This window comes from Nothoprocta perdicaria, unplaced genomic scaffold (assembly GCF_003342845.1).
Source record: "Nothoprocta perdicaria isolate Ctin4 unplaced genomic scaffold, notPer1 scaffold_243, whole genome shotgun sequence".
NCBI classification, from domain to species: Eukaryota; Metazoa; Chordata; class Aves; order Tinamiformes; family Tinamidae; genus Nothoprocta; species Nothoprocta perdicaria.
Window position 1 is genome coordinate 805,900 of NW_020455470.1, and position 10,304 is coordinate 816,203.

At 50.9% G+C, this 10,304-nt stretch overlaps 1 protein-coding gene across 1 annotated transcript in view; it reads right to left on the bottom strand.

The window, feature by feature from the left end:
* PAPPA2 (pappalysin 2) overlaps positions 1 to 5,200 on the bottom strand; it is a 95,642-nt gene extending 90,442 nt beyond the window's left edge. Inside the window, exon 1 of the mRNA XM_026039845.1 lies at positions 4,083 to 5,200. Within this exon, the coding sequence (XP_025895630.1) occupies positions 4,083 to 5,200 (1,118 nt within the window). The remainder of the gene's footprint in view (positions 1 to 4,082) is intronic.
* Positions 5,201 to 10,304: the final 5,104 nt, after the last annotated feature.

Below are 10,304 nucleotides of genomic sequence, written 5' to 3' on the forward strand. Positions count from 1 at the left end.
AAAAAAAAAAAAAAAAAAGAAAGGCAAAATTTCTACTGTATTCAGACCAGATCTGTGCAAAAAAAAAAAAAAAAAACCAAAACCCAAAGTATTTGTTATTTCCCTAGTGTTTCCAAATTCCAATTCATTTCCCACAGAAGCAAATTGTTGTTGTAGTTGTTCTTTATTCCTTTTTCCACCATTCAGGGGAAGATGCTGACAAATGGAAGACCTGAATCATACTATCAAAAATAAGGTCGTCTTAATATAATATAACGAAGAGACATTGGTGACGGAGGATGATAACACTAAATGTCAAGTGGATCCAGAGGCTGAAGACACCAAGCCTAGTGCTAGCTCAACAGCAAAAATTATCCTAGAACCAGTCTGAATATATACAGTGACACCATCGAATTGCATGCCCTATCTAGACTCACTCCTCGTGGCGTTCTAGGCTATCCCTCTCAACAAAACACAACCCTAGTAATCAGAACAATCTGAAGAGTCTTGGGAGGCCAACAAATCTAGCTGTGACTCAATGGCAAATGTTGTCCTAAGATGAATTGGATATAGCCATACCTCTTCTTTGGCATGGCCTTTCAAGAACTATTTCCCTTGGGGCTCTAGACTTTCTCTCTTAATCCTAACCCTAACCCTAAACCTGAGGTCACCAGGCCTAGTGCTTGCTAAATGGCAAATAAGCTCCTAGAACCGATCTGGATATAGTGCTACATTTCCTTTGGCATACCCTTTCTAGCCCCGCTGTGCAGGGGGTTCTGAGCTTTCTCTCTTAATCCTAACACTAACCCTATTTACCAGCCAAACCGCATCTGACTTTGCAGGCTGGGTCACCAGCCTAATGTTGGCACAACTGGAAATGTCCTAGAATCCCTCTGGATATAGCGCTACATTTCTTTCAGCATATTGTTTCTACCCCCAAGCCACATGATACACTAGGCTTTCTCTCTAACTTAATACTAACCATAACCAAAACACTAATCCTAGTTGTCAGCCAAACCTCAGCTGGCTCCGGAGGCTGAGTACACCAAGCCTAGTTCTTACTGGAAGGCAAATACTGTCCTAGAACCAAACTGAATATAGTGGCACATCTTGTTTGGCATGCCCTTTCTGGTTCCGTTCCGCATGCAGGTTCTATGTCTTCCCTATTTCTCAATGCTAACCCTAGCTGTGAGCCAAATTTCAGGTGGGTCTGAAGGCTCATGCAGTCAGAACCTAACATCTCTTTCTCTCTCTCTTAACCCTGATGCTAACTCTATCGCTTACCTAGCTGTCACCTATACTCAGTTTGGTTCACAGCCTGAGGACTCCAAGGCTAGTGTTGCCACAAAGGTAAATGTTGTCCTAGAACCAATCCAGATATAGTGCTACATTTCCTTTGGCATATCCTCAGCCACACTCCCCATTGGGCTCAGGATTTTTCTCTCTCTACCTAATGTACCTCTCTAACCCTAATGTTAATTAACAGCCAAATTCCAGGCACTTCTGGAGGCTGAGAACACTTGACCTAGCACTGTCTCAATGGCAGATGTTCTTCTAGGATCAGTCTGAAAAAAACACTACATTTCCCTCAGCATTCCCTTTCTATCCATACATCCTCTAGGGCTCTACACTCTCTCTTTTTAAAACTAAACCTACTGCTGGCTCAATGGTGAATGTTGTCCTAGAAGCAATCTGAATATAGCGATATATTTCCCTTGGCAGGCAATTTATAGGCCCACTCCCCACAGGGCTCTAGGCTTTACCTCCCTCTTAATCCTAATCCTAACCTTAACCCTCCTTATCACCCAACTCTCATGTGGATCCAGAGTCTCACACTTCCAGACATAGTGCTGTCTCAGTGGCAAACGTTATTCTAGAACCAGTCCAGATATAGAACAGAATGTCTCTTGGCATGCTCTTTCTAACTCCACTTCCAATGGGGATCTAGGCTTTCTCTCTCAACTCTAACCCTAGCTGAGAGCCAAATCTTGGGTGTTTCCAGAGGCTGAGGCCACCACACCTAGTGATGGCTTAATGGAAAGGTTGTTCTAGAACCAGTCAGGCTACGGCATTCTCTTTTTAGCCCCACTTCTCATGAAGCTCTAGCCTTTCTCTCTTAATCCTAACCCTAACTCTATCCCTAGCTATCAACAAAAACTCGGGTGCTGCAGCTCTAACCACCAAAGCTAGTTTTGGGTCAATGGCAGATACTATTCTAGAACCAATTCCTATATATAGCTACTTGTCCTTTGCATTGCTACTTCGAGCCTTACTCTCCATGGGCTTCTAAGATTTCTTTCCTTTATAACCCAAGCGGTAGTACGAGGTCTAGTCCTGGCTCAGCACCGGCTCAAGTATAGACTTAGGGCTAGGAGCTCACTTAATACAAAACCATTTATGCAGGCCAAGTGATGCAGGATGATCAACAGCAAAGGCCCAACCAGTGAGGCATCTCACCTGCGCTTAAGAAAACACTCCATGTTCTTGAGCAGTTCCAATTTCCCATCCATATCTGAGCATTTGGAAAACAGGAGGCCTGACAGAAACAGACCACTGAAGATTATGGTCACCAGGGTGACTTCCAGATGTGGGAAAACATCAGCAGGGGGTGTACTTGGGCAGAAACTCAGCTCTGCGGCACCATAGCTAGAGGCAAGCCCTCAAAGAAGCTCTTGTATTTTCTCATACTCTTACCTACATGTGAGAAATGGTCAGAAATGGATGGAAAGAAATTGTGTTCCTCTCATATCATCACTACTTGTACCAAAAACACCTCCCATCCTGCATTTCCCACCTCAAAACAACAGACAGAAAAAGCTAAACTCAGAAGAAAAAGGCTTCTTAGGACTACAGCCTGCCTGCTCTCACAACCTGGGGAGCAAAGTGAGGAGAAGGGAAGGTGGTCAAAGGAACTACACGGCCCTAATAACCTCCTTATACTTCAGCATCCTTATTGCACTGTGTCCACTTAGATGGACCTCTCTGCCCATCAACAGGAACACATGTAATGTAGGAGAGAGCTTCTCCTGACAGACACATCAGCACACATAGGGTAGTAATTTGGTCCGACACAGAGAGAAAGGACTCAGAGTAAGAAAGAGAGAAAGAGAGAAAGAAAGAGAGAGAAAGGAGGAACACAATGACTTTTTCCCCCTTGCCCATTCGTGTCCAAAAAGGACAGTGTCAGGCAGAGCCCTGAGTGCTGGAAACAATCAGTGTAGCTGCTGGTCCTTCAGAGGCAAGTGATACAACAGGCTCAGCTCCCATCTGGTGGCTGGAGCTCCAGCACTAGAGGGCAAGTGGGGCACCGGCTGTGCATGGCCGCGGGGAGGTGTGTGTAGCTCACTGGCAGATGTGGATGGCATCAGTGCTGCTTTAGTCCTCACTGCCCAGGCTGTCCCATCACGCATGGAGGCTTCTCCTCCTCCAGCCATCCAGGCTGCTTCCTCTGAAGGTACTCCGGGCTACACCTAGTCATTACAGATGCCAAGCAGCCTCCTCTGGTTTGGACAGGCCTGGCCTTTGCAACAGGAGGACGATTTGCTTTCAAACCATGGTTCAGTTTTGAGGGAGGAGAAAAGTGGGGGCAGCCAGAAGACCTTTCCCACAGCACCTGAGCTCTTCTTTTTGTTTGTTATGGTTTCTTTTCTTTCTTTCTTTCTCCTCAATGTTTTCTAGCAACGAGAGGCTAAATCTGAAAATGTGTTGCGGAAGAGATCAGAGAAAGGCTTGAGAGGGGAGGTAACCTTTTGTTAGCTCATCAGGTACAACTGGAAAAAAAAAAGAAAGCAGACGAGCTTTCCGGCACAGCAGCTCACCATCATCTTTCAGCACACTGGCAGGCTTCCCCTTTGATCAAGCCTTCACTGCACCTGGACAGAGTGTTTCCCCATGGGGCTCGCTGTCCCCACCAGGGCCAGATTTGGAGATGCTCATGCACGCTGCTCCACACCTTACTCAAAACAGCCTCGCTCCCAGTTGGCAGAGCTAGCTCCCATCTCCCCCACCCCAGCAGGCATGGAAAGGCATTTTAAGTGCATATCGAAGCAAATGGCCATTCCCTCATCATAGTCCTCCCACTGCTCATCACCCCAGGCACCTACCGCTGCGGTGAGTCCGGGTCGAAACAAGTCTTGGCCACATCAGTGGCCAGGGGGTCACAGCAGTCGCCGTCATCGAAGTCGTCCAGCATGTTGTTGCACTCCATGTGGCAGACGCCATCGCGGCGCTTCCAGGAGAAGCAGCGGCCAGACCGCCGGCAGTCCCCGCCGTCATAGCCCGTGAGCGGGTGCTCGCACTCTGGGTCGCAGTGGTCGTTGCCGATCTTGCTGGGCTCGCAGCCCAGCAGCACGGTGCGCTGGCGCAGCGAGGAGTTGCGTACCTCCAAGAGGCTCAGCTGCCAGGAGATGTTGTAGGGCCGGAAGGCTTCGCTCAGCGCCCGGTGCTGCCAGGCGACCTGCTCGAGGCTCACCGTGGGCCGCCGGCCCTCATCGTCCAGCACGTTGACCACGCGGTAGCGCACCACCTTCTCGCGCCGCAGCGGCCAGTGCCCGTTGTAGCTTGCGGCCAGCTCCACGTTGTCACAGGCCGTCTGTCCGCAGGCCGGGGGCCCCAGGGGCCGCAGCACGGGCGCGGGGGGCAGCGGCAGAAGGGCGCGCTGCTGCGGGTAGCCCGCCTCCTTGAAGGGGGCCCATCGCTCCTCCGGAGCGGCGAAGCTGGTCGCGAACACCAGTCCCACCGCACCCGCGGGCGGTCCCTCCAGGAACGGGCGCTGGAGCCACGCCTGGGGCAGCGCAACCTGCCACAGCGCCAGCCTGGCGAGGTGCCCGCGGAAGCTGTGCCCATGCGCGGAGGTGTCACCGCCCAGGAGCATCATGCGGCAGGCAGCCATGAAGGGGCTGTGCAGGGGCCCGGCCTGCTGGTCCGCCACCTGGGCCACCCGCGCCCCATCCACATAGAGCGCCATCCTCTGCCCATCGTACGTGGCGGCCACGTGGGTCCAGGCCTCGGGACGGTAGCGGTGGTGGCTGGCCACCACGGTGGCGGCAGCTGCCCGGTCGGTGCGGAGCGAGAAGAAGAAGCGGGCGTCCTTCTTGCCGCGGAGCTGCAGCGTGCGGATGCCCAGGGCCCAGCCCTTGTCGTTGGCCGTGTGGGAGCAGTTGTCGAACACACCTGCAGAAGGGCAGCTGTGAGGCGCCGAGCCTGGCCCCGCTGGCACCATCCTTGCCCAACCTACCCTCGGCAGCCATTTCGGGAACCTCTTAGTGACGGAGGAGGCAACCATGGTTCCCGCGGCGGCTGAGCAATAATTCAAAATACCTGTACCCCCTTTTCCTCATGTTTTGGGGAGAGGAGGTCGGGTGGGGGGAAGTGTGGGCCAGGTCACAAACCAGGCCTGGTTTGATGGCACTGGGCTGGGAGAGGGGACCGTCACTGATGGGACGAGCAGGTGGAGGTGCTGGGAAGGACTGGGGAGCTGCAGCAACCAAGCAGTGAAGAGGATCCAGGAGGAGACAAAGCGCTTGGAAAGGATGGGAAGGGCAGCAAGGGAGAAGCATCAGGGGAGGGAAGGGGGTGGTCAAAGTGAGCGAGGTGCTTTTGAGCTGCTGGCCCTAGGAGTGCTCCTCTGGGATGGGAATACGCACGAAGCTTTTCATCTGCGGGCCAAAGCTTTTAAGGAGAAACCCAAAGCAAAAGTGCCTCCTCCAGGGACTGTTTCCCCAACAGCTTCCTGGCCAATTTGCAGCCTCTCCTTTACGCTCCAGTTTGCTTTGCAGCCATGCACTGAGCAGAGGGCAGGAGAGAGAGGAAAATGAAGGGGACTCACTCGCGCTTGGCTGCCCTGCCCCAGAGTGGGGAGGCTTTGCTTCCAGCTGAGAGGACACAGCACCTCCTCCTCTGGAGCTCTCCTAATCATAAAGTCCTTCCAGACCATTTAAACCAGAAACAGCTCTGGCCTCAGCCTCTCAGCATGGATCCTCACCATGCACCAGGCATGGTGCAGACCTGTGTTTTCATCTATGCAGACCTGGAGCCTCGCTAATGTTCCCTGAAGTTCAGGTTACTAAGTGCCTGCAGGCAACATCCAGAGGTATTCAGGCACTTAATACCCTTGGAAATCAATGGTGCTAAGGCACTTAAATACCAATAAGGGGAGATAAAACCACTGTTTTAAAAAAAAAAAAAAAAAAGGCTCTGGGCCCCTAAATTACCAAAGCACTTTGATCTCCAAATGCCTGGATTTCTCTCCAGAGAGACCCATTTCACCCTCCCAGGACTGACTATAGGAGAATCCCAATGAATCCATGCTTTTCTGCATGGCCTAAGGTGGGCTGAGATATTGCCAAGCCTTTGATACCAAACCTCCCAACACAGAGATCAAGGAAAACTGGCCTCTCATCTACCTTAAATCAGCATTTTAACTGCTGGAGCTACTGTGAGCATAAAGCCGAGAAGCGATACTTTCACTTCAGCTCAGGTCAGGCTGGGTTTATTGGTACTAATTCCTCCTCTGATCTTCTCCAGCTGGCTCAGCTGCCTCTACCCATGCCATCAGCCACAAGGAAGTCAGAAGCAAAAGGCAAGAAGTGATTGAGCTGCTGCCTGCTGGCTGGGCAACTTTCCTGGTGGTGTGAGCTGATGTATTCAGTTTGCAACTGAGACGGGTTCATGGTCCCCTTGCAATTAATTACTGCAGCTCTGCTAACAGCTGGTAGCATGCTGAGCCACCAGATCTCAGGTGCCTCCATCATATGGTCATAACCCCATGTGTGTAAAACCAGTGCAGGTCCTCTGACAGCTGGGTTGTTCACAGCCATCTGCTGGGGGGAGGCAAGCACATTTGAAATCCCACTTCCCAGCCCTATCAGTGGCACTGTCTCATGGAGGCAAGGTTGCTCCCAGTTTTCAAGGGTATATCAAAATGCGTCTGTTCAGCTGTTGACAGGTTGGATTTTTGGGAAGGCAGGTGCTAAATACTTTAAAATGCCTTTTCATGGGCACTTAGAAAGGCCTCTTTGCTTTTTAAAATCTTGACCCCCCCACTGAATCTCCTTCCAGACAACAGCAACAGGTTGGGATTAAACCATCCTGAAAATCCAGTGAGCAGGCAGTGATCTAGTTCTCCAAGCCCTGCATCACAGCATCCTGCCTTGAGCAGGTTACCAAACTGGAAGCAAGACTTCATGGTAAACTCTTCAACAACACCTCTTCCCTGTGCTCCTGAGTCCCCTGCTCTCTCGCTCACCACCAAGACAAATTGTTTCCAGATGCAATAGCTATCCGAGCAGAGAGAGCCAGAGAGCTAGGACCGAAGCATCTTACAGACACTCAGCCCTTGCTGCCTTTTATCTACCTCAGCAAAGCTTTCTAAAGGAAATTAGTTGAGCTCCTAAGATTGACCACTGCTAGTGTAAACCATTGCTGTGCGTGAAGGTCTGCTGTGGCTCCCGTCTTCTTTTTATGTTCCTAATGCAAAACTTCTTATGCTTCAGCTTCCTGTTTTTCACAGACGTCTCTAGCCAGCTGCACAGGTTTCTCTTGAATCCTTTTAAGATGGGGTTGCCCTGGTTCAAAGTAAATGATGTCCTGAATGAGTTTACTCATTCAAGACAGCGCTTAAACATACTCCCACACAGGGCCTTGCATGGTCTCTGTAAAACTTGGCCTGAGCTTCTCAAGCCAAAGCCATCTCTACACCCGGATTCAGCAGCTCCCCTCACCCTCCTAATTCCATCCTAGTCTGCCATTCTCTTTGGCATCAAGTCATCACAGGCAAAAATTAGGAGCCACCTGCTTGCCTCCTGGCTTCCTGCCCCTCTCTCCACAGGGACTGTCAGCGTGACACACACCACTCTGTGGCAGTAGCTCTCCAGCCTCCCTTTTCCTCTTCTGACATAACTCCTTTCCTCTGGCCCTGGGGAAGCTGTAGCTGTCATCATTACTTCAAAGAGGCCAGTGGAAGAGATAGATGCATAGAGATGAAGCTACTCAGCAGGACCTCCTGGATGACAACCAAGGCATTTAACTACAGCCAGGTTACCATGACCCCACGTGTTCCTGCCAGCCCTCGTAAACAAGCCGGCCTCATGATCAAGAACGCCAGAGGCTGATAATATATTTGCGGAGGTTCTGCTAAGCCCCCTTGAAACCCAGGCACTCCCCGCCCCCCCATACTGTGAGAAGGGTAGTGCTTTTTGCTGTAATCAAATGGTTGTAGCCAGCCCAGTTAGGGATACAGGGCACCACTCGCTACAAAGACATCCACGCACAAAGCTTATGTGGGTGGATGGGGTTTGGCCAACTGTTGTTTTCTGATGGATTGTGAAAGGGAGGCGAAAAGACCAAGGGAGCTGAGACAGAGCAAAGCCAAGAAATAGGAGACAGCTGAGGAAGCCTTGCAGCCATAAGGAGAAAGTAAAGCTGGGTAGTACTTTTGAGCTGAATACTGGCTGAAAGATGCTGGGATCTGCAGGTTCAGAAGCCATCTGCTAATATTTGGTCATCACTGTGGTAGAAGAAACGGGACTTGGTACTTTTTCTGTTAGGAAAACTCATGCATTTCACCTTCTAATAATTCAGAGTGACCCAGAAATGAGTAAAAAATTATATAATAGTAAAAAAATGAGATAATAGGCTGGAAAAGCTTGCCAGGGGAGAAAGTGAGTTAAGCAGTTATCTTTACAAGTCCACACTGAAGCCAAGCCTAGAAGTGTCCCACAAATTCCAAAAAGGCCCAAAGAACTACAAACAAAGGGCAGGAGACTTCATCAGAGGAGTTAAAATACGGCCAAGGTCAGATCTCCAATAAGGCCAGGAAACCTGCTAAGGCAGCAACTGGCACGTCCTGGAAAGGGGCAGAGAGGCCAGCTCTGCTGCAGCCACAGCTGTGAAGGGTGCAGGAGGGCCAGCACCTGCTGCAAAGGCGGACGCTCGAGGAACCGCCGCCACCGCTCCTCGTGGTCAAAGCTGTCCCCTCAAAGGGGACACCCACAAAAGCTCTGGCCTCCTCCAAGTCCAGCTGCTCAGGGAGAACAAGCTCCTGCTGGCCCTGTGGTACCTACCTTGGGCAGCATTTTTTCCTGGGGGGACAGCCCACCAGAAAGGGAAACAGCACTTTGCAGAAGAAATGGAAGCAAATGGCCTCAGCACACCTAAGTGCAACTCTGCTTCCAATCTGTATGATGGGAAAGGGGGGATCTAATCGTGTTTGTGACCTTTGTCAGTGATCAGAGTGATAAATTGAGGCTTGAAAACAAGAGTTGTTGGCAATCATTTAAAAAAAAAAAAAAACACAAAGAGAAGCAGCTCAGCGTAAGCACTGATATGTGAAAAGATGTCTACAAAATGCCCCCCAAATAATGCAGCTGGGACCTCCAGGGCTGGTGGAGAAGGATATTGCCAACACTGGTGAAAGCCTCACCCTCTAGACAAGAAATGGCCAGGTACCCTTAACACAGGAAAGCTCAGAGATGGAAAGCTTGGTCGGTCTCTCAGTATTTGCTTGGCAATGAGGCAGCGGTGCTGGGAGCTTGGCTGTTGACTCTGTAATATGATCTGCAGAAGGCCTAGGAGCAGACACTGGCTAAAGCAGACCAAGCACACCCAAAATGTTTAGGGAATAGGGGGCACAAAAAACAGACCCCACACTGGCTTCCAATGGAGACAGGGAGCAGGGAAGAGGAGCCCATTTGAGCACAGGTCACTTGTATCTGGAGGGTGAATTTGGGAGAGCTGAAACAACTGAGAAACAAATAAATGCTTTGGCTTCATTGGCTTGAGATTACAGAAAAGCCTCCAAGAAAGGAGAAAAAGCCTCCAGAGGGGTGAAATGGACCCCATTGTAAGAACCACATTCAAAAGCAGCATCTTCTCCTCCCACTGGGGCCAGGAGCTGAGCTACCTGCTCGTCTCTGCGGCACAAGGAATCGTTCAGCCCCACTCAGACACTGCAAAAGTGCTGGAGAGTCTGAAAGAAGAACAGCTCCTTCCTTGCTTTGCTCAGTGCTCCTAACCACAGGGGTCAAACAGGAATCGGCGAGGAAACACTGAGGAAAGGTAATGAGGGAAGGAAAAGGGAAATCCAAGACTGTGCCAGCCTCAGCGCAACACGTCCTCTCCCAATGGGACTGGATGTGGCACTGTTCCCTAGGCAGGGGCAGCAAAGACCATTGTTTCCTTCAGCAGCTTCACCGCCGAGTTCCAGTCAGCTTAGGGCTGGGCTTAGTGAGCGTCTGACAGCAGCCAGAGCTGCTGGTCGGAGAATGTGGGCACCTCTCGCGGCATGAGAGGGGCTAGCAGGGACTAGTGGCTCCATTCAGGGCATC